Source organism: Podarcis erhardii, assembly GCF_964252035.2.
Source record: "Podarcis erhardii genome assembly, chromosome: 2".
Classification (NCBI taxonomy): domain Eukaryota; kingdom Metazoa; phylum Chordata; class Lepidosauria; order Squamata; family Lacertidae; genus Podarcis; species Podarcis erhardii.
Window position 1 is genome coordinate 67,372,839 of NC_138498.1, and position 25,236 is coordinate 67,398,074.

Here is a 25,236-nt window from a genome sequence, read left to right on the forward strand (position 1 = left end):
GGTGGCGGGGACACAGTGGAAAGGAGCCAGGCCAGGAAAGCCCCATTGCATGAGCAGAATTCTATGTGTACTTCTCTGGATCCAGCCCATAATATTTTTGAATAGACCAGTGGCTGAAAGAGAAAGGGCTAGACAAAGAATGGGGAATGATCTGGGCTCCCCCTCCCCCATGCCCACCTGTCATTCCCCTGGCATCATAGGACATCAGGTTATTCAAGCTTCAAAGGAAAAATCGGAAGTGCTCTATGTTCCCAATTATTCCTTTGCTTCCACAGCTTACAATTCAAGCCGTCACTGCAAAGGTTCCTGCAAAAAGCGAGGCTTGCTCTTGGCGGTGGATTTAAATTCATGGCTGACTGCAGGCCCGGCGTTCCACAGGGACTGGCTCCCCTCTGATCAGGAGCTTCTGAATACAACCAGTCCCAATGGGGCTTGTGTTTGGTGCCAGATTTAAAAGGCACAGCTTCCAAGCCCTCTTTGCCGTAAAATAGCTGGGAGTCTCCTTTAAGGCTTCCGGTCATTCCTTTGCAGATATGGCCCTACACAACCTTGAGGATGTCTGGGTGGATACGTCTGGGGAGGGGATGGCCTTGTGAGCAAAATTAGAACCTCTAGAAGACCAAATTTGGCACACAGACCATATGTTCCTTGTCCCTTAGTTAGGCTGCCCTAACCCCATCCTCACCACTGTCTCAAGTCTTGATTGACGCTTCCAAGGCTGTTTTTCAGTAAAAATAAAATAAAAACAAGCACCATGTTTAGGGGCTGGGAAAGAAACATGCAATGGTGTGCAACATGTCATTTGGCTTTTTAAGTGTTTCTGGTGGGAACCAGGAAACCACAAAGGTACGTACCACAAGGTAGGGCCTGACAAAGGGATAAACCAAGCATTGAGGATGTAGACTCCAGATTACTTCAGCAATGATGATGAACAGCTGTGGCCCTTTCAGGCTTTAAACAGTCTATCAGGTTGATTTTTTGTGACTTGACGTTAAAAAACAAACTCTCTGCACTTCAACCATGTTCCCTTTACCAACAGAATTTGTCAGAAGTGTCAGTGGTCATATTAATTCCTATTCTCTTCTGTATTATTCTGGTTTTAATTGATATTTGTCTATTTGAGAACATGAGCAAGGTGCTGTTTTTAAGAACAGATGTTTTTAAAAAAGGACTTTGCATAATTCTTTCAAATGTATCATATTTGTATGAAGACTTGTCCAGGACTTTTTTGTACAATGAATTTACATTTATTTATGGTGCGGTATATTCACAGTAGTGATCAACTATGGTGTTTGAATTCTTGAATCATATTTGCTATGCAGCGGGAAATGATATATCTTGTTTTGTATTTTTGTTCCTTCATCATTGGTCAACAGAAGTTCTTCATTTCCATTCAAAATGCTTCTGTATCGATAAGACACCCTGTGTGTGGTGACATGATGACCTGTATTGCAACTTCCAACAATATGTACAGCAAAGCTAGGATGAACCCTGTTAACAAGGGAAAAATAAAAGTTGAGTCATAAATGGTTTGAATGAAAGGGTGACAAAGTTGCTGTAGCATTATTACAAAAACAGGTGGTTTGGGGTATGAGGCGAATCAACCCAAATCAACCCAAGCTGTAGTTCCCTTGCCCATCCAGTTGCCACAATGCTTGTCACTGCCATGTTCTTATTTCGCTTATAATTCAGCAAGCACACTGTCGGGAGCAAGGCAGCAATAAACCACCCCATAGTGGAATGTCAGGCATAACAAGCACAGTAGCTCATCCCCAGTAAGTCTTGCCCCATGGATCTGTTGCAAAGACTGAAAGTCCTTGCCTCCCCAGAACCATCTAAGTTCTCTCCAGGGCTTTTTCAAGCAATTGGGAGATTGCACCTGTGTGAAGCCAACCTCTCTTCCACCCTTTTCATGCCTCTCTGAATGCAAGAATACAATAGCCACTGGAGCTCACAGAAAGTGTGGGCTGAGGTAAATCTCCCTAGCAAATTTCAGCCCAGTTACATGAGCACTAGGTACGCTGCACAAGGCACTCTCAGCCCTCACCCTGTTTATGGATATGCTAGTAATAATGACCTACCGTCAAGGGCTGTTGTAAAGATTACTGAGATTATTTGTTCAGAGAATTTCAGATACAGTATATCAGTAACCTTTTCAGCATAGTCAAGAGCTATCTTTCTATTGCAGATGGAGAAGGGAGCTGAGGCTAAATGTAGTTTACCTCAGACCACCATTCTCTCACATATATACACACACAAAATCATGGCTTTGTGTGTATGTCAGTCTTCGTAAGCATAGTTAAGTCCACTCTCCTTTACAGTACTAGTGTGTAAAATGTTTTCCCTCTGGAAAGCAGACATGGCCATTTCATTTCTCCAAAGCAATTGGATAATATTCACCAGGGAAGCAATAATTTCTGTTACAGCCACACAATGAAAAATTTAGCAACGAACCTTTTTTTTAAAAAAAGTATTGTTTTCAAAAACTTACAATAAAAACAACTGACACCAATATTCACGCAGAGCATGTTAGAGAGAGATGCCTGTATCACTTTACAGATCACTAACCACTTTTGCAACTGTGATTCCTCTTGGATCAGCCAGTGCTAATATAACCCCTCCACATTGTCAAGTGAGCTGGGTGGGTGGGGGATGGGACCTCCCATTTAGTTACGAATGTGAGAAGCCGAAACCACACCCCATCACAATGTTCCTTTCCCACAATGCCTCAAAGCACCTGATTTTGCTGTGTGATACCCTCTCATACACCTGTGTCCCGAACATTGAGCCAAGTCTCCTGCAGGAGGAATTATCCTTGAATGTCCAGATCAATGGCAAAAAGTGTGGTATGGAGACCGCAATAGCGAGGGACCAATTGCTGGTACCCTGAGTTGTTCCATATCTCCCCAAACAGCCAAAGAACATACCAGAAGGGACAAAAACCTGTGTTAACCTACACTCCAGATACTTAGAGTTGCCTCAGCCTCACAGCACACCATTTCCAAACCAGTATTTCAAGTGTGGCTGCATTGCTAAGAGACCAGTGTTCTGCAGGGAAGTCTCATTAGGAGGGATGGAGGGGGGACTTGTAAAAAGGGACTCATTTGTCAAATGCATGTACTGTATTCAGATCCCTTTTCCATTCCAAACTGCATCAGGTAGGGAGAAATCATACTTCTTGTTATGATACTGTTTGAATTGTTTGAAATTCAAATAGCCTGGCCACAAATAGAAGAACAATCTAATATGGAAAGAGAAGAATATCTATGTTGTTTTTTTCCCACCCCCTGGCAGGTATGTAAACACTGGATATTTATTATCAGTTTCCACCTGTAGAAAGAATAATTTAGTAGAAGGAGGAACTGTGCCAATAGTACAATAAACTCTAGCCAGCTTGGTCAATTGGATAACCTAGTACAAGTCATTCTCAATGTGTAGGATAGGAAACGAATAGCTTCAGTTAAAGAACTTCAATCTATTGGGCACTCTATTTGTATCCTCATTATAATAACAAATCATTCAGAAGGTGCCCCTGTAGCAGACTGAAAGGATTGAAAGGATACCCCACTCAGATTGAAAGGATACCCCAATTTCCACCAAGCCCAAGACTTTCCAGGTGCATATTGCATAAACAGAAGCACTTCACACACAGCCTCTCAGCAATACAAGCAAGTCTTATGTCACAGGATATGGTGTTTTCAGTGTCTCTTAGTGTTAAAGATATCAGGCATGACCCATGGGCCAGGTGTCACCTGGGATAAAAATCCATTTCCCCCAGGAAGGGCATAGTTCCATGCGGAGCTGGACTCTCATTCCAAGGGCCTGAAACTACTGTACCTCTCTCTCTTTCACACCAGTCCAGGACAGCTGTAGTCCCATACCCTGGAAATGGTCCAAAGAAAATCACAAAGAAACAGCCTAGAAGGGGGGGAACCAATTTCAACCATAGCCTATGAAACTAATTTAAAGGGGATGGGCCAAAGCAACTCAAAAGGGGAGCATCCTTTGGGATCAGCTTTACTGGCAGCTGTAGTTTTTATTCTTCCTTTCCTGGCACCAGAACAAGGTATGTCGGGGGGGCGTGTCCTGCACAGCAGCCGCCACTCAGGCTGATGGAAAGTCCCAGCAGGGCCTAGACCTGATGATAAAATGTCAGCCCAACAAGAACAGTCTATTGGAGATGCTGAAATTGGACCCTGGGACCTTTTGCATACAAAGCATACAGTCCCTGTCTATAAACTTGCTCACCTTCTCTGTGGGAATTGGATGTTTCAATGGCGTACGTGCATAGTTAGCACATGTTTTGTTATCTAAGAAATAAGGATCTTATTTGCTTTTGATTTCTGCTCCAGGCATTCTGTGAGAATAAAGTTCAACACGGTTGTCCAAGCCTTTCATTTCAGTGTAGTCAAACAGTATTTGGGGCTTGCCGAACACTTCTTAAACAAACTTACAGGGGGTCAGACCCAGGCTAAATGAAACAGAATCAAGGGGACTTCAGTTAGCTATTACTAACCATACCAGTTTCAATGGGACCTAAGTACAGCTAGCTTCTTCTGGATGCAACCCAAGAGCATAGTCCCTATATTCAATCTCCTCTCCTGAAAGTCCTTCCTCCCTATTCCTACGAGTGAGCACTGGCTGAGGTCAATGACATCCATGTGAGCGTCATTTCTGTACACCCCTTTTCTCCACACTGAAATCTGGTTCACACATTCACACCTACATTTGACAAGTCATGAATCATACATTAATACACTGCTATTTTTCTAGAAAAAGAGGTGCCGGAACTCAGCTGAACACCTCCCTTGTTCTCGTATAATGACAATTGTGCCTACCCAAGAGGGACTGGAACTGAGTTCTGACGAGTTCTGGCTGGGGAAAAAGCCCTGCTTAGTCACATGTGTGAACTATATCAATTGAAGGAATTTGTTGAGTTGACTTTGGGTGGTAGGAAAGTTGTGCTGGTAATATTTGTCACACATCCAAGACTTTAGTTTGCAGCTGGCAAGTAACAAACACAGATGTGCAAACTTGAGCTTATATCATTGGGGGCTGGTTCATTAGGGCTAATCAAACAACACCCCACCAACCTCAATCTTTCCTTGGCCTTCTTACTGCTTACAACCACTCCAGGGGATGACCCTGCCTGTCAGCTTCCTCCTCCTCCTCCTTGGTCTCGGGATTTCCCTTGCAGAACTCAACAGGGAGGCAGCTGGGGACAAACTTCCACCGGTGACTTGGCTCTGCCTGTCATTGGCTCTGGCTCCACCTATTGTTGGGACTATTGTTGGTGCCAATAAGCACCAGCCACCCCTGACTTATATATGTGTTGGGAAAACATGTGCGAACTAGTCCTGGGCATCTAAGGCCCATTTTTATTTTGCTGCTTTTGCTAGAGGGGTTTCGTGGATTTCCCACTTTTAGAGTGCAAGCTAAAGAAACTCCCTCCAGCGCGCACACAAAGTGGAAGCGTCTGTTTTCCAGGCAGAGCTGAACTCAGGTATGAGAACCGCCCCCCGCCCCATTTTCACCTTAGCGGTTCTCCATGAAACAAGGAAACCCGACATGTGTGGCATCTGACCCCGGGAGTCACAAGCACCTGCCGGATTTGTGCTGCCCCCCCCCCCACTCGCCCTAGGGCAAGGAAGCTTCGCAACGCGCGTAGGCGCCGAAGAGCACGTGGGCACAAGCCCCTCCTCTGGAGAGGGGGAGACGGAGTCAGCTTGAGAAAACCCGGACCGGGAGGAGTGGTGGATCCGGCTGGGGCAGGTGTGATCTCTTTTCTCGCCCAGGGCAACTTCTCCGCTCGCCACAGGTTGGGGCGAGGCCAGCCGGTCGACTTCGAGTCTCTGACGAAGGGAGAAGAGCCAAGAGCGCGCAGAGGCCGTCCCAATAATTTGTTAGTCTTGAAGTTGCTCTTGCCAAACGAGACTCCTTGGAGTTTTCGCGGGCAGGGCTGCGAGCGAGGGAACAGCGAGCGAGCGAAGATCGGCGGCGGCGCGGAAGAAACGAGCGCACCCACAGCCTCCTTGGGTCCCGTCTCCGGCAGCCGCGTCCTCTTCGCGTCGCTTCTCCCGGGGATGCGCTGATCTCTGCTGAGCCTCGGCAGGAAAGAGCACATGGAGCGACCGGAGCCGCTCTGGGTGAACAGTAGCTGCGCCAACGGTGAGTAAGCGCTCGCTTGGCCGCCGCACGCGGGTTACGCGGAGGGAGATAGAGAAGGGACTGCTCGGCTGCTCTCCTCCTCCTCCTCTTCTTCTTTTCCTGCTTCCACTTCCCAAGGTTAGGGAGACCTTTCCCTCTCTATCAGGCGAGTTCCTGGTTCCTGGTCCAAAAAACGGATCGGTCCTTCCCACGCTGGCAGACAAACCCCATAAAATAATCGCTTTGCCCCCTTTTGCTGGAATACATATAATTTTAAGAGGGAGATCAGAAAATTTATAAGGTCTTCAGAACCTCTTGCCCCACGTCGCCCTTGAGGTCTGTGTAGCTCCGAAGAGTGGCCTGCTTTGCGTAACCGTGGGTTTTGGGAAGGTGGCGTTTTCTTCTCCTTCGGTTCTCCAGGCGGCTGCAGGAGCTTCCTCTGTTTCCTTCCCTCCGGGTGCCTGTAGGTCGCCAAGCAAGCAAGCCAAGCGATTGTGCAAAGTACGCCTGAAGAGGCAGGTGCAGAGATTAAAAATAAAAAGGAGAAGCTTGTTTGGCGAGGGGGCTCGTTCTCACGATCAGCCCGGCCAGTCTCCTCCTTTGCAGGTGAAACTCAAACTTAAAGAGCAGGATTTTCCCGGGAGTGTTTTACTTCAACTAGCGAGGTGGTCGTGAGATCGAATTAGAAGTCATTGTATATTTCCTTCTTCTACCGTTTATGGAACAGGCAGTTCTTGTGAGCGCTTGTGGGAACACGGGAAGCTGCATTGTATCAGGTCAGACCCTTGACCAGTCTAGTCCAGTATTGTTTACACTGACTCCCAGTGGCTCCCCAGAGTTTTCCAGCTCAACTTGAAGATGCCAGGGATTGAATTTGGGACCTGCATGCGAAGCAGACTCTCTAGCACTGAGCTGTTCACCCCTAGAGGAAAAAACAAGAACTCTGGTGGCAGGTGGGCTGCGGTGCCCTGATGTATCAATGAGGTTGAACTTCTAACTCCTATCAGCCCCAACCAGTGTAGCCAATGGGAGATGTAGTCTGACAACCTCTGGGAGGGTCAAAGTTTCCTTCATCCCACAGGTAAAAGGGCAAAGGAAAGATTAAAGCATGGGAGGTTGGGAACATTATGGCCCTCAGGGCAGTTACTCCAGTATTATCATGTCCACAAACAGAAAGTTCATAAGAAAGTGGAAAAAGCCCTGAAGACTTCCCTCATGCTCAGGTATAATAGCTGCCTTGCCTTAAATTGTGCTGGCTTGATGGGGAATTATGGCTGAGTATGGCGCTGTGGGTTAAACCACAGAGCCTAGGACTTGCTGATCAGAAGGTCGGCGGTTCGAATCCCTGCGACGGGGTGAGCTCCCGTTGCTCGGTCCCTGCTCCTGCCAACCTAGCAGTTCGAAAGCATGTCAAAGTGCAAGTAGATAAATAGGTACCGCTCCAGCGGGAAGGTAAACGGCGTTTCCGTGCGCTGCTCTGGTTCGCCAGAAGCTGCTTAGTCATGCTGGCCACATGACCCGGAAGCTGTACGCCAGCTCCCTCGGCCAATAAAGTGAGATGAGCACCGCAACCCCAGAGTCGGTCACGACTGGACCTAATGGTCAGGGGTCCCTTTACCTTTACATACTCCAGGACAGGGTTATGGGAGCAGTGGAAGGGTTAGGGTGCTAAGTGGGTGGTGGGAATGGTGAAAAGCAGTGGTGACTTGTGAATCCTACAGAACAATGTGGTGCTGCTCAGATTAGGGTTCCCTGTTCACCTTCCAAAAGGGTATAATGATTTCCCCCTCCATTCACAAGCAAAAGTAATAGAGATGGCTTCTTTTGCTGCCCTTCCACTGCTGCTTAATTTGCTAAGTATGTTTTGAAACAGGATCAAAAGCCAGATCTGCTTTCATGAGTCTGTTTTGTCGTAGGCTTCTTGTGAAACAGGCTGTAGAAGATAATAGAAGCATATGACCCATAAGTCTTCAAGATTACCTTCTGTTAGCTTCTACTGATGAGCATGGCTGCTCCCTGGATTAATGTGGCTTTATTGGCTTGTGACTCCTTTTTAATATTTATATTTTATTGAGGTTATAATAGTGAGTTAAAGTAAATAGCGGAGGAAAGAATATAAAATGGAAAAAGAAATAATCATCATCATAATTTTCTTATTTATACCCCACCCATCTGGCTGGGTTTCCAAATATTAAAAACATTTTAAAAAGAAGAGGAAAACAGTAATAACAAAATAACAATAAAATACAAAACTATACAGTATATATGTAGATGGATAAACTTATTGTTTCCCTCAGTATATGATGATTCATGTATCACTATAGTTTCGATAAATACGTTCCAAAGTATCATTAAATTTGTCCATGCCTAATCTTCATCTGAAAGCGATCCGTTCATGGGTTGCAGGAGTTGTCATGTCAGCTATCCATTAATTAAAGGATAGTTCATCCATATTTTTGTCCTTCCAATGCATCAGTATCAATCCTTTTGCAAATGTGAGTGCGTGGAGAATCCATTTACATTGACTGATAGTCAAGCCTCATATATTAAGTATATAGTTTAAAATGATGTTATCTTCTGAAATGTTTAATTCTTTCTCCACAATCTTTATTCATTCTGCATCTCCAACAGCATGTTGTCGCTGAGAGTCCATGTTTATGCAATCATGATGAATTCAAATAAACTCGAAATAAAATCTCTTGTTGTATGAGACATCGTTTATAATCTAATGATACATTGGAAACAGAGGCTAAAATATTATCCCATTCTTTAACTAAGATGGAGCTTGTTAATAATGTATTCCATTTGCTTCTCAAAGTTTGTGCATCAAATTAATTAATACACAGTAAACATTTCTAAAAAGTAATAGCTGGCTTTTTAGCCTCCAGGGATTCAGTCAAGTGTTTGAGTATCACCTTGGCTTGTGACTATTGGTGTCAGGCATTACAGCAAGGGGATCCAAAGATGAATAAACAGATTTTTTAAATCTATCAATTTCAAAGAAGTTTGCACTGCAGATTAGGCTGGAATGGATGGCATACTTTTTCTAAGCTTTTATTTTATTTTTACTCAGGAAAAAAACAGAGCAAAGGAAGAAAGATGTATGGCAGATTTTGATGAGTTTACAACTCTTTCATTCTCTCCTTTAACAGATAATCCTGAATACTTTCATGGCAGTTGGTTTATCTGCTTGTGATTTTATGAATATGTGGCTGGGCAGGGATGGCAGGCTATGGAGTGGGCTATGGAGTGGGCATCATAATTAAAGGCTTTGACCTTTGTTGAGATGCCATCAGCCTTTAATAAATACATCACTTTCTCCTTGAAAATTAGAAACTATGTTCACTAAAAATGTTATTGACTGGGAATTGTTCCAGATGTCTGCTGCTGTGTGTGACACTGCCATTGAAGTATAGAGATGCCTCCCTAAACATGGCTTCATTTACTGCTTCATGCTGTAGTTGGGGGAGAGGGTTACCCATTTTTTATCACTCTTGCATGTACTCAATCAACAAACTGTTTTAAAAAAACTACCGCAGCAAGGAGAAAAAAAGTATCTCAGCCCCTTTTCTTCTGTGCTGGTTTGTGCAGTCTATTCTGCTCCCTCAGGAGTCTTCCACCTTAGCATTATCACCTTGGCTAGACAGAAGACATGTCCCAGATCCCATTTCATTTCTGTTGCAAAGGGTTGAAATTTGGTGGTGCTCTTTGAATTTCCCCTCACAGAATGCAGCAGAATCTGAGCAAATAAATTGGTGTGGTTGTAACTGGCCTCAATCCTCCCCCTTCTCCTTTCTTTTTTACTTGGGCTTTTGAGGATGTTGGTATTCTTGTCAATCCCTGAGGAAGGAAAAGGCTACATGACATTAGGGCATTGTGAGTATGTTGGAGATAAGAATTCACTGTTTGTTTTCAGGCTCACAAAGACTGGTCTGTATCAGGCAAATTGCCAGTGTCAAAACACCACGCCACATTTGCATTACTGTATTTGTAGCATAGCTACAATCCTGCCCTGTTTTATCAGACCATAGGTATATATGTTCTCTCCCTCTCATTTAAAGAGCTCTTGCAAATGGGTACTCACCATTTCCTTTAACCTTTCCTTTAAGGGTCTGGGTTGCCAACAATTTTTTTCATCAGAGCGCCTGTGCAGCAAAGTGGATTTACAATAAACGACCATGTACAAAACAAACAGTAATAGCAAGGAACAAAACACAAAGCATCTCAGGGTTCTTAAAAAAACCTGATTAAATAACCAATTTAGTTTAAAAATATTTTTATCACCTATATCCTGAAAACCAATGGGCAGGGTACAGAATAAACCTCCCATGTTCACTAGTTTCACATACTCTCCAGCATTTCTCCTATGAAAATAGGGACATCCCATTCTGTACTGATACTTTTACTATTTATACCCCACACATCTTACTGGGTTGCCCCAGCCACTCTGGACAGCTTCCAACATATAGAGGGTGAGCCCTTTAAAAGAGGCCCCATGGATATAGAGTACACATGTTCCACGGGGCATCTTTTAAAAGACTTACCCTGTATAAAAACATTTAAAAACATTTTTTAAAAAACCTTCCCTATACTGTACAGGATTGCCTTCAGACGCCTCAGGGGCCAGATAACTTCTTATCCTCCAACATTTCTCCAATGAAAATAAGGACAACCTAAGGAATTGCCATCTCATGAGAAGAGTCCCTGGAAAGGACCCTGATGTTGGGAAAGATTGAGGGCACAAGGAGAAGGGGACAACAGAGGACAAGATGGTTGGACAGTGTTCTCAAAGCTATGAACATGAGTTTGACTAAACTGTGGGAGGCAGTGGAAGACAGGAGTGCTTGGCGTGTGCTGGTCCATGGGGTCACGAAGAGCCGGACACGACTAAACATCAACAAAGGAATTGCAGGACATTCCAGGATCAAATCAGAAACTGGGATGGCTTCTCTAAATCAGGGTTGTCCCTTGAAAATAGGGACACTTGGCGGGTCTGGTTTCATAGCAGAGTACAACAACCATGAGGCTTTTCCTGTATTGTAGCCACCCACTTTTTCAGATGGGGGCAGCCATTAGCAGGTTATAGTGTTTATCTCTGAACCATTAAAAGGGACACCTGCTATCTGCTATCATACTGTTTTTAAAGGCACAAGCCCAGGCCAAACAACGTTTTTTAATCAGTTGGTAACATTATAGAATGTTTCACCTCCCTCTTTGCTTCTGATAGTTCAAGTATCAGTCTGCCCTAACCCAGGTCCTCCACAAAGCATTGGAGTCCTTAGGTGTCACTCACTTTGCATAGCTCAAACAAAGGTCTGGACAAGTTTTGACAGCACCTGCTTCTTCTCCTTTCTCTCCTGTTCCAGAGGGCAAAGTAGAACCTACACATGGAGATCAGGTGCTGTTAAGCCCTTTGGCCAGAGTTTACCTTTAGGAATCTTTGCCCAACCTATCCTTATTTGAGTTGTAAGGTTTGTACTCTGCACCTCAACCATCCATAATCCGTTTAGTCACAGAAAAGAAGGATATTTATAGTAATGAGTGGCTTTGTAGAGATGGAAGAGGTGTAATCGTTTCCACCTGTCTTGTATTATGGTGTAAATGAATTGGTGCCTTGGGTGTGTCTTGAGTCTGGGAATCACAGAGGCTCATCAATCCCCACCCACACTAGCTGACACACCTTAGATCTGAGTGCTGATAAAAATTTTAACTGATGAAACTTGATTTGTATCTGTGTTCATTCCAGTTAAAACTATGTTGCATGCTTTATTTGCAGAGCAGTCTATACGTATGTATGTGCTGAGAGAGAGTGCATGTTTCAATTCAATGCTCCAAAAATTCTCCTTTCTCCCTGGTTTTATATCCAGCCTGAGGGGAACATTCTTCAGCCCAAGGCTCATAGAATCATAGAATCATAGAGTTGGAAGAGACCACAAGGGCCATTGAGTCCAACCCCCTGCCAAGCAGGAAACACCATCAGAGCACTCCTGACATATGGTTGTCAAGCCTCTGCTTAAAGACCTCCAAAGAAGGAGACTCCACCACACTCCTTGGCAGCAAATTCCACTGTCGAACAGCTCTTACTGTCAGGAAGTTCTTCCTAATGTTTAGGTGGAATCTTCTTTCTTGTAGTTTGGAACCATTGCTCCGTGTCCGCTTCTCTGGAGCAGCAGAAAACAACCTTTCTCCCTCCTCTATGTGACATCCTTTTATATATTTGAACATGGCTATCATATCACCCCTTAACCTCCTCTTCTCCAGGCTAAACATGCCCAGCTCCCTTAGCCGTTCCTCATAAGGCATCGTTTCCAGGCCTTTGACCATTTTGGTTGCCCTCCTCTGGACACGTTCCAGTTTGTCAGTGTCCTTCTTGAACTGTGGTGCCCAGAACTGGACACAGTACTCCAGGTGAGGTCTGACCAGAGCAGAATACAGTGGCACTATTACTTCCCTTGATCTAGATGCTATATCCTATTGATGCAGCCCAGAATTGCATTGGTTTTTTTAGCTGCCACGTCACACTGTTGGCTCATGTCAAGTTTGTGGTCAACCAAGACTCCTAGATCCTTTTCACATGTACTGCTCTCAAGCCAGGTGTCACCCATCTTGTATTTGTGCCTCTCATTTTTTTTTTGCCCAAGTGCAATACTTTACATTTCTCCCTGTTAAAATTCATCTTGTTTGTTTTGGCCCAGTTCTCTAATCTGTCAAGGTCGTTTTGAAGTGTGATCCTGTCCTCTGGGGTGTTAGCCACCCCTCTCAGTTTGGTGTCATCTGCAAATTTGATCAGGATGCCCTTGAGTCCATCATCCAAGTCGTTGATAAAGATGTTGAATAAGACCGGGCCCAAGTCAGAACCCTGTGGCACCCCACTAGTCACTCTTCTCCAGGATGAAGAGGAACCATTGATGAGACCCTTTGGGTTCGGTCAGTCAGCCAGTTACAAATCCACTGAGTGGTAGCATAGTCAAGACCGCATTTTACCAGCTTCTTTACAAGAATATCATGGGGCACCTTGTCAAATGCCTTGCTGAAATCAAGGTAGGCTACATCCACTGCGTTCCCTTCATCTACCAGGCTTGTAATTCTGTCAAAAAATGAGATCAGGTTAGTCTGACATGACTTATTTTTCAGAAATCCATGCTGACTATTGGTGATCACAGCATTCCTTTCTAGGTGCTCACAGACTGTTTGCTTAATGATCTGCTCCAGAATCTTCCCTGGTATTGATGTCAGACTGACTGGGCGGTAATTATTTGGGTCCTCTCTTTCCCCCTTTTTGAAAATAGGGACAACATTTGCCCTCCTCCAGTCTGCCGGGACTTCACCTGTTCTCCAGGAATTCTCAAAGATGACTGCCAGTGGTTCTGAGATCACATCTGCCAGTTCTTTTTAATACTCTTGGATGCAGTTCATCTGGCCCTGGAGACTTGAATGCATCTAAACTAGCCAAGTATTCTTGTACTATCTCCTTAGTTATTCTGGGCTGTGTTTCCTCTGCTGAATCATTTGCTCCAAATTCTTCAGGTCGGGCATTGTTTTCTTTATCGGAGAAGACTGAGGCAAAGGAGGCATTGAGGAGTTCTTCCGTGAGCTGTCCGTTCCAAGGTCGCCTGCACGTTCCCTGAGGACTGACTTTGCTGCTCGTCTTCATATACCTTATCGACTGTAATGAGGGAGAGATCCTCAAATGGAGTCTGCTCTTCGTCTTCCATGCTAGGGGAGAGGACCTCAAAGCGATTGTGTATTTCTAAACAATCAGAGCGAACCCTGGGCCTCCTACTTCTTTGAGTCACGTTTCTCCATATATCTGGCTCCTGTGTTGGTGAACTAGCCTCCTTCTCAGGGGAGTCCCCTGTCTCCTCCTTGGTGGAGACAGTGTGCTCTGTTGCTTCCAAGAAGAGCTCTAGCTCTCTAATTCTTTGGAGCGTAGCTACTCATTCCTCCAGTTGCTGGACTTTGTCTTCTAAGAGGGCAATCAACATGCAATTGCTGCAGGTAAAGCTGCCTGCAACCTTTGGCAAGATGGCAAACATTGCGCAGGAACTGCAGGCGACTGCTGCTGTTCCCTCACCCTCCATCTTGAGAACGTGTCGTTGGGGGTGGCTACAGCGGTCCTCCATCATAAAAAGTGTGAAGACAGGACAAATAACTCCCCCCCCAAAAAAAAACCTAGGTCTTCCCCAACAAACGTTTGAGACTAGCTCCTCTAAATCTAAAAGATGGATTAAACTGCACGTGCCGCTAGGCGTGCGCCGCTGCCCTGCAAGCTCTGATAAGCTCCTCCCACAGCTAATCACCTGCCTCAAAAGAAACCCTGCCCCCTCTGACCCTTGCACAGGGAGAGCAGCTAATCAGCCACAAAGAAACACACACACCAGAAAACCCTTTTTGCTCTTTCTTCAGCTGCTGCCCTGCAAGCTCTGAATTCTTCATGAGCCGCATGTCCGTGGTACTGGGTGGGACCAGAGGCAACAATGGGTGGAGAAACAGGTCTTACCTTCCTAAAATAAAGGTTTCTACATATGTACCCACCCACTTCTGTCTCTCATCCAGCCAGGCAGTAGGCTGGGAATAAAGGGATGCAGGCTGGGAAGGATCCCAAAACCAGACAGAGAGGCCTGAAGGTCTACGTTCAGCCCTAGGCCTGAAGTTCTTCACTACTGATCTAGCATGTTGACTGCATTGGGAATATTTTATTCTCTCCTATGTGAAGATGATAGTGTTACCGGTACCAAGTCCAAAACACTGTCCCTCCCAGGCCAATAAAGAGACAGTGGGTGGAAAAGTAAAAGTTTTTTCTCAATTGCTGCACAGAGACTCGGCAGGATATCTCCAAAATCGAGCACACAAAATACAAAGCATTTATGCCACTGTAGCAAGCAAACAAGCACATGATTTCTTGCGTCATTATTAGCTTTTGTGAACAAAGCGTGCCCTAAGTCAGGTATTCTACTTGGCTACAGAACAGTTACTCACTTATCCTTCTTCATATTGTGCTCAGGCCATTCCAGGTGTGACTGGCCTTGTACTTGCAACTGTGGGAACATCTTGCTGTTGTGACTGTGTTTATGCGGACTCAGCAGGCTGTGGTTAACTATGTATATGGCATGCAAACTTCAGAGCTATGGCACCCAGGTATCACTAGTGTTTAGTTTGACTTTGACTTTTATTTAGTTAATTTATTTCAGTTCTTGCCGAGGTAGGATTTATTTATTTATTTATTTATTTATTTATTTATTTAATTTTCAAAGGTAAACTCACAAGTTTTGAGCCTTTCTCAGTGTTGTTGCTTTAACAAGGATAGCACATTTGTTGGCACAATTTGAACAATCATGTCTTGGCTTAGTAAGCTGAGATTTCAACAAGCCTTTCTCCTGCCCAACACATCCCTTTCACTCCTTCCTTTGTGGCAGGAGTGATCAAACCAGGAAGCCTCTAATTAGCCACACTTCCCCATTTAGTCTGAACGAAGAAACTATGATTACCAGCTTTGGAACAAGATGGGATATTAAAGTTCAGTTTGAAGTTAGTTTAATAACCTGGCCTGTTCCAAAGCTAGTAACCTGGTTCAGATGAAACAGGAAACTATGGTTCATTATAAACTCCATGAAGGGGATAGAGAAGGGGCTGCCAGGGTGGACAAAATATGTTCATATCTCAGTTTATTAAGATGAGATTTGATTGTCTGAATCAACCAGTTATATAGTCCCATATAAATCTGTAAATCATGATTTATTTGCATTTGCAAAAGGGGGGGGGTGGTTATTATCCTCAGTCGCAGCTCAATCAAGTTTTTCCAGTTTTATATTTTTTGATAAATGATTTGTTAGTGATGAAATGTTACTGATTCAGTACAAGTGTATGAAAGAGATTTTGAGAAATGCTCACTTTATATGATGCAATACATTGTAAGACAGACTGCAAGACATACAGCATTATGTCAGCTGTACAATTCGTTTTTTGGGCAACATCTATGGCTCTTAATAGGAGGAAATTCTTCTGAACAGGTAACATTCCCTTACTTCCATCATCCATACAGTAACTACATCTATTAGTTCATGGAACTGTTAGAAATCTAATAAGCGCAAAAGCTAATCGTGTTCTTGTGCATGTTCTAGAACAATCATGTTCTAGTGATCTAGCAGGACATTTCTTTTCTGCTTTCAAGGAAGTAAAGGACCTAAATAATGGCATGTTTTTGAGCATGGCATGTAAAATAAAGGCAGCAAATGTATTATTTGCTTAAAGTCTTAATTTCTGCCCTCTTCCCATTTTCTTGTCTTCCCAGGTTCATTATTAGCTCTGACATGCCTTTCTGGGCAGACGTTCTGTCAGGTTGTTGGGAATGTCAGCTCAACAGTCTTACCATACAATAATATCACCTTAAACACAAACTGGATGGTACAGATAGAAGACAAATATGGCTTCTACATTGGCTTGGCCTTGGCCATCTTCTCCAGCTTCTTGATTGGCAGCAGCGTCATCCTTAAGAAAAAAGGACTGCGTCGGCTTGTGGAGACAGGAGGCACCAGGGCAGGTATGGTTTCAATGGCTCAGGAGGTGGGTGAGGAATTATTTTCTGAATGAGCTCTGGTTGTATCTGAGACAGGGCTGGCCAAAATGGCACCCTTCAGATGTTTTGGACCACAAGTCCCAACAGTCCTGACCACTGGCTGGCAGGAATCGTCATCCACATCTTGAGGGTATCATGTTGGCTATTGCTGAGAGATCTGACTTTGAGCCTCAAAGTGTTTTGGATTCTGATGGCCTTTGCCTACACATTACATAGAGGCAAATCCTTGCCTGAAGAGGCAACTACAGCCAATCACAGTTCATTAGGGAGTGTGCCTGTTTCTCCATCTAACCCACTGTACTTCAACTGGTAGATGAAGTTCACCAGGGGTAAGCAGGGGTAGCTGGTCAACAACTTGCCTCAACCCTGACTTTTAGTCATGCTGGGTGGGGGCTGATGGGAGTTACAGTCCAACATCGAGAGAGCACCACATTGGCAACTTATCTCTGCACTACTTTGTTACAGCTTGACCTAAGGTGAGTCTCAACACCACCACCATGCAGATATGATAAAAATGAAGAAGCAGGTCCCCAAGTGCATTTAACTAAATCTATTTTTTGGTTGGTTCATTCATTCATTCACAATCTATTTTATACCTCAACTCAATAATCTTCCTAGGATGGTTTACCAAAATAATTTTATAAATGGAGAAAATAGAATAATGCAAAATCCACAAAATTATAAAAGCAGCAAAAAAGTCAGCAAGGTTAAAATGGCACCTAATAAATTTGGGAACAGTTTCTGACACTGAAGGGACAATAATGTAATCACCAGTCAAACCTCTTCAGCATTCCACCCCTGGGATGCCACCACCGAGAAGACTCTTTTTCTGGAAGTAACTGGTCTCACCTTGGATGGTGGTGGTAGTGCGAGGCACTTGCAAGGAGGCTCTCCAGTGAATATCTTAATGCCCCTGTTTTGCAAAGCTTGAAGGCAACAGACTAGCTCTTTCTCTTAGAAAAATATCAGCAGTCCCTGCTAAAAGGAAATAAACTCGAAGAGCACACACAGGTTCAATAGCTCTAACAGGACCATGGAGATTCTAGACTTTGCTGTTCTACTCTCTTCCCCTGTATCTGCCCCATCTAATCTCATGCCCATCTAGGCATTCAGGCCATATTCGTTGTCATGGTATCAAGGTACCTCCCTCTTTCTCTTGCATTTTAACATTCCTGAAAGTCTGACATCTATTGATAGGTGGTGCTTCCTGTTTTGCTAGTACCTATTTTCAGTCTTAAGCTGCTTTGGTTTCCAATAAAATACTGGAATCAGGATTCTTGTGTGTAGCAGCTGATAATCTCACTCTGTGTTTTTCCAACAAAGTTTTGGGTTTTTTTACCTTGTTTTTCAGTGTCGTGTCTTGTTCTAAAACTAGGATATCATTATTATGAATAGTAATAATGTTCAGTTAGCTATGGTAGGAGTCACTATACCGATATGCATTGACAAATAGCTTTTAGATCAGGGCCTCAAATTTGCAGGGAGCTTCCACAAGTAGAGCTGGTTATCAACTGCAGACACTTAGCTGCAAAGCATGTAGGGTCAGGGGGTAGGATCCTAATGGAGGCACTGGGATCTTTTAAGTGCATCCTTGATGTCATCCCCTCCCCCAGTCTCATGCAATGGAAAACATATGAGGGGGAATACTTGATTAGGGTATTTAAAAATATAAGAAGAGTCTTGCTGGATCAGACCAATGGCCCACCTAGTCCAGCATCCTGTTCTTACACTGACCAGGCTTTTTGGAAGCCTGAAAACAGGATTTGTTAATATAGATTTGGGGAGATAATGATCTGACCTCCTAGCCAGAGTAGATTCTCCACCCCGTCATAGTTTAGTATTGAGTGCAAAAGGGCCTGAGCCAAAAGCATTATAATATGCCAAATGACATTAGGCAAACACCATCGTATTCTTTTAGACACCTGTGAGAAAATTTTCTGTTTTGGTGGGCCTGTTTAGACACGTGATTTGTTACATGTTTTGTTGTGTTTCATTGTTTGAAATGTTTTTAACGATTCTGAAATGTTAAATATGTTTTGCTTTATTTTTGATTGCATTTTTATTATCTATGTGTTTGCCACTCTGGGCTTCTTTGGGAGAAAGGGCAGGATATAAGATGGAGGGAGGGATGGCTAAAATTCATATGATGATATGTGTCAAAAATGTGCTCTATAATTATCTTGAACATGAAATGCTTTTTTGTCATTCTGGGAAGGAAGTTAAAAATGCACCCAGAACACACTGGTTTGCATGTGTTTTATCTCTTTTTGTTTCTATTTAATTTTACCTAGTATGTGGTTCTTATTTCCTTTTGAAGTCTCTAAGCATGTGTGCCTTTTGGTTTCCCAGGGGATGGAGGCCATGGCTACCTTAGGGACTGGCTGTGGTGGGCTGGCTTGCTGACTAGTAAGTATGGTTATTCACACTAGCCTGGATTTGTTCCTATCAAATCTTTATCACTTTCCCTCTTTTTCATTTGCTACCGCTACCATGTGGAGGCCATTTCCATTGGTAGTGCCCTACATGCTAGCAGTGATATTTGAGAGCCTTTTCCCACAATGACATGGGAAATGTCTAGGTCATCAAACTGAACTATATGGAGATGGCCTTTCAGTCTTTACCACCATTGCATGAAGCATGTATCCAGATTTCTTCAGCTTCCCTGTGGGGACTGAAATGTATAGAGCTCATCACCAAGGCTCGGGTAGAGGGAATGATCATCACCAGGGCCAACCCAAAACATAGTGGTACATGAAACAAAGCACAAAATGGCGCCCTCCCCCTGGAAGAAGGGTTGAGTTAAGAACCACATCAGGAACAAATTGGGGAATCAAATCAACCTTATCTGATGGCTGAAGTGGGAATCAAAGACTGTCATTGGGAGTAAAAGGTCCCGCTCTGAATTGTGTCCAAGAGACCCAATAGGGCAGCTCCCACCATTTCCTCCCTATGGGTGGGAGACCAGCAGTGCACCCTATTCACCAAGAGGCTGCTATAGAGGCGGTATGGGGTGTGGGAGCTGCTGAGGAGGTGGCAGATCCAGCCTCCAAGGAGTGTGACACAGCTGTTGTTGCCACATCAGCAGTAGCAGTAGGCAGTACATTCCTTGGAAGCCAGATCTGCTGCCTCTGTGGATCTTGCCACCTGAGGTGGTCGCCTCACCTTGCCTCATGGGTGGTGGGAGATGTAGGAGGCTACCTTGTTGCTGCCCCTGGCATCAGCTTTCATGGGCTAGAGTCCACTTCAGAAGGACTTTGAAGCAGATTCTAGTCCATGGACAGGCAAACTAAGGCCTGGGGGCTGGATCCAGCCCAATCGCCTTCTAAATCCAGCCCACAGACGGTCTGGAAATCAGCGTGTTTTTACATGAATAGAATGTGTCCTTTTATTTAAAATGCATCTCTGGGTTATTTGTGGGGCATAGTTCATATTTCCCCCCCAAAATATAGTCCAGCCCCTCACAAGGTCTGAGGGACAGTGGACTGGCCCCCTGCTGAAAAAGTTTGCTGACCCCTGTATCTAGTCCATGAAAGCTTATGACACTCTTAAAGGTGCTCCAAGGCTTTGGAAGCTACTGACCCAAGGCAGTGATCAGTCATTTTAGCATTGTCTGGTTTGCTAGGATTGGGTCCATTTTCTAAAATTAGCTGGGCACATCTGCCACCGTATTGGATTCTGATCTATTACTCAGGAGATATTTGGTCAATACTTTTTGCACGGAGCTCCTTGAATCTACAGCATGACTCTTAAGATGCCTTTTCTTGTTAAAAAAAATGAAAACACAACAGTGATTGCTGTAAAACCATCTTTCTTCTGGTTTTTAACTCCAGTGCTCTTTTTCATTGGGCCAAACTATGCACTGAATTCAAACAAAAACCCTTGAGCAGGAATAGCACTCATTGTAATTTACCTGTTCTCTGTTTATCCTTTGGCTGTTTGCTCAGTGGGTGGAGGAGAAGCTGCCAACTTTGCCGCCTATGCCTTTGCTCCTGCAACAATTGTTACTCCGCTCGGAGCCCTGAGCGTGCTCATAAGGTGATTTCCTCTCGTTTCTATTCTGCCCTCCCATATTTATTCTAGGTCTGTAAATGTCAGTGGTAGTAACATGACTGGCCATGCAAACAGAAAAATAGCCTGATAACTTTCTCACAGTACACAGAAGCCAAACATTTGCTTCAGCCTGGCTGTCCCCCCCCCCAAAGTAGACCTTGCATGGTACTTTTTGACACAGGGGTGACTTTAATGACTTTAAATGAGTGCATTTAAAACAGCAACCAGCAACCCGGTGCCCTCCAGATGTTTTGGACTGAAATTCCAGTCATTCTCGACCATTGGGCATTCTAACTGGAGCTGATGGGAGTTGTGGAGACACCAAAGTAGTGGTCCCAAAGGATGCACTCCCTTTGGGGGCAAAGTGATGGTGGCAGCCTGCCGCATTGCAGCAGCACCCCTTAAATATTAATCTCAGGGCTGGAAGTCAGTCAATAAGTTACAGCGAGTGTTTTCCTCTTCCCAGCTGTGATAAGACTTGATGAACCTCAAGGGCGTTAGGGCTGCTAGGAAGGGATGTGTGGGTGGAGTTGCTCCCCTCTTCTTTCTCTGTGCTCCTCATCAACTGATACACATGGCAGCCAGGAGGAGCAAACCGGTTGCATGAGAGTACCAAAGCTCATCAATATATCAGCTTATTAAGCTAAGATATGAGCATCTGAACACGCCCATTGTCAGTTAGATGATTGATTCTGATTTGAAGTGTCCAAATATTGCATATATCTCTCTGTTTGTCACTGAAAGAAGTTTCCAAAGTTCTGTAGAAGGCTGTTATTAATGGGACAACCATGTATTCTGACTTCTTGTTAGTTTTCTGTATGTTGATTACCCCAAAGCAATTTTATTGATTTTTCTCCCCTATTACCCAGTGCCATTTTGTCTTCGTACCTGCTTGGAGAGCGGCTGAATCTCCTGGGCAAACTTGGTTGCATGCTGAGCATTGTGGGTAGTACAGTTCTTGTGATTCACGCTCCAGAAGAAGAGGAGGTCACCACTCTGGACGAAATGGCCTCTAAACTGAAAGAGCCAGGTAACCAGAAAAGCAGAAGGTTAAAGGTATCACCAACCAGCTATAATTGTAGCTTATTATCTGAATCCCTAGTTCAGGTGGGATGGCAGTGGCATGGCACTTCAGCTTTGAATCCCCTGTGTGGCTGTCATCCTATTTGTGAGCATTGTGGTTCAGTGCCATCCCCTGAAATGTCTTTGCACTGCTGCTGCTGTTTCCTGGAGACATTGCCCACTTCACAGATCTCTCATGCCCCATTGTCAAATTGGACACGCAAGGACTTGAAATGTGGAGAGCTCACTTTGAAACCCTCTTCAGACTCTTTGCACTAAAACACACAATGGTCTAAAGAGGAACCTGTGTGCCCAGTGATGTTGGGGGCATGATGCCCTCCCATGATTTTAAGTTGGGGATGGTTAACCTGTGGCCTCTAGGTGTTATTGGACTCAACCAGCAGTGGCAGTGGTCAGGGATAATGGGAGCCACATCTGGAGGGCCACGTTGAGAGTGAGCCACCTCCATTCTAAGTCCTTGTTCAGGCAGATGTCCAAATAGGTCTTCTGAGTATATATGCAGGTGCATGAATTAGAGCTCGTGCACATGTCTTTCCCTGGATCCCGCCCTTATGTGTGCTTATTTTCTGCATTTTGTGCCAGTCCTTTTGGCAGACTCACCTCGCCTAGTTCCATTTGTTTAGGTGGAATAGTAGTTCTCATTTCTTACAGCTAGGATTCTAGTGGTTGATCAGTTGAACTCCTTATACCTGTTAGTAGTGTGCTACTGCCTTGCCACAACTTGTACTCTGCTCCTCATAAAACTGCCGCAACCTGTGATGAATTCCTCACCCCCCCTTCTTTTCATTCTTCCAGGTTTCCTTGCTTATGCCAGCATTCTGTTGGCGGTCTGCCTGGTTCTGATTTTCTTCCTCGCCCCACGTTACGGCCAGACCAACATTCTCATCTACCTCACCATCTGTTCTGTGATTGGAGCATTCTCAGTATCTTCAGTCAAAGGACTAGGCATCGCCATTAAGGGCTTTTTTGCTCACTGGCCTGTTCTGAAGGACCCACTCACCTGGATTCTTGTCCTCACGTTGGTGGCCTCTATCACCACCCAAATCAACTACCTCAACAAAGCTCTGGACATTTTCAACACCTCTATGGTTTTCCCCATCTACTACGTGCTGTTTACCACCATTGTCATCACCACTTCAGTCATCCTCTTTAAGGAGTGGGTCACCATGTCTGTGGTGGACATCATTGGAACGGTCTGTGGGTTCCTCACCATTATTTTAGGGGTCTTTTTACTCCATGCCTTCAAAGATATGGACATCAGTTTGAGGAACCTGCCACAAACCCTTCAAAACGCTGACGAGGCCCCAGCCGTCAAGGATGACAAGAACATCCTGATAGAGCTGGATAATCCAGAAATCAAGGCTGACAACAAACCCAAAGTATTCATGATCTACAGCTGAAACCTAATAGCAACAATCCTGCAACTGCAGGAACTTGGATTGAACTGTGTGTAGGTGTCAGAGTAGGTAATACAGGCATGTGCTATATTTTGCATTAACGGGTACGCATACGCATCTTCTGAGAAATAGCAACCAAGTTGAATACCGTGAACTAGCTCTCTCACGTTTTGTCTCAGTAACCCTTTCCCCCCAACCTTTGGAATGTCACCGCACACCCCACACTCTGGAATTGCCTTGACTGCTTTGACTGTGCCTGCCTCAGACAAGCAGGTTTTCATTAATCATTTGGGGGTGGGGTGGGGATTGGTTTCATCTGTGGTTGAAGTTGCTTCTTGGCCCCTTTGCATGATGTTGTCTCCTCCAACGTGATCTTCCCCTGAGAGGCTATACTGAGGTGCTGTGAGGCCACGAAGAGCATTCAGATTTGAAGTCCATGACCTGTGAAACTTCAGGGAAAGTTCTTGTGGTCTTTTTCAACCCTGAGTACTCAGTCCTCTCCTGAAAGCGTTAACAGAAAATAACTTAAGTCATTCTTCTGATGAGCCAATTAGATCAGATATCAAGCTATGCAAGGACTCTTTTCCCAGACAACTAGCTTTCTGTTGTTGCCTGACAATTCCTGATGAAGGGGTGGTTGCACCATCGTGCGATTGCCTCATCTGTATGGTAAAGAGGGAACAATTTCACTGGGACAATATCACATGGGTCTTTCTGCCTATGTATACTACCCTTTAGTGCCTTTTGGTCTTCCACTGTTATTAAGTTGTTCTGCTTAAAGATGAATGGAATTAACCCATTAACCTATTGCCCTGATAGTGCAGCAACTGTCTTACAGTGCCAGTGTGTATCAAGAGAACAATTCTGATAGCGGTCCCATTTCTTGTACTATAGTGCCTATGTAATAATGTATTATGAAAAGGCATAACAGCCAATGCAAAATTGTGAAATATGCTTCATCCCTTGTAAACTTCTGGTGAGACAAAATGCTATTTGTATTTCTGTTAGCTTCTGCCATTGTACCAAAGGGTCAGCCATCTAACCAAGGGTGTTTGAGAACCTTTTACCTTACAGTGTACATACAACCATAAGGAGAATCAGTCGACTGCAGTATTCATTCCTGTGGTGGTAAGACTCTTGCCCATGTGCCCAGTTTTTGGTTGCAGGAAGATGATGCAGTTCTCCTCACCACAAGCAGCATACTTCTCATGCAACATGCTTGGTTGCACATTGTGTGCACTTGGGCTCAGTACCCATGTTACTCTGATGACTTGACAGCTGCCAGGGAAACATGAAAAGCCCTGGCCCACACCCAAGGAACCCATGTTAAAAAGCTAGGGCTTTTAACATGATAGATATGAGAGACTGGTGTTGTGATGTAAATATTATTGGCCAATAGCCCTCCATGTTCAAAAGTGCCTTAAGTACCAGAATGATGGTGGTATCTCATGAGTTCTGTTTGGGGTACTGTGTTACGCCATGATTAAAGGGTGGGGGCAGCATGCTAGTTATGTTCTGAATAAGATTTGTAAGTGGCTATAACCATTAGTGTTTATTTTCAATGTTAAGTTCTATAAGTATGTAGTAGACCCCCCCCCCCAAAAAAAACACCTTTCTGTACAGCTCAAATCCCCAGTTGTGATCACGGCAGTGTAAACTGGGGTCAAGTCTGCAGGATTTATGATGTCATGAAAGTTGACGGTGGTTTCGGTCCCATGACTGTCACTATTTCCCCAAATGCTTGTAAGATTTCCTTTGGTCAATGAAAGTCTTTTTTGCTTAGCCTTGATGACCAAGAAATTGTAAAATGTACTGCAACAGGCACATGCCCCTTTTTTTGTGTAAAACCAATAAGAGAGAAATTAAGCAGGGTTAGGGGACAGACATCAAAATCATGAGAATGATGAATCGAAGCTTTTTGCGACAGCTCCCACCAACCCTGAGTCCATAACTGGCTATGTGTATAGCAGGCGAAAACATTTA

General features: G+C 44.3%; 1 protein-coding gene across 1 annotated transcript; it reads left to right on the plus strand.

Annotated features, from left to right (window-relative positions):
• Positions 1-5,717: 5,717 nt before the first annotated feature.
• On the plus strand, positions 5,718-24,850 carry LOC309336102 (magnesium transporter NIPA4-like). Its single transcript, XM_081851562.1, has 6 exons — positions 5,718-6,168; positions 16,439-16,687; positions 19,073-19,129; positions 20,668-20,758; positions 21,643-21,803; positions 22,652-24,850. The coding sequence occupies exons 1-6, from the start codon at positions 6,123-6,125 to the stop codon at positions 23,254-23,256; spliced, it is 1,209 nt and encodes a 402-aa protein (XP_081707688.1). The 5' UTR covers positions 5,718-6,122; the 3' UTR covers positions 23,257-24,850.
• Positions 24,851-25,236: the final 386 nt, after the last annotated feature.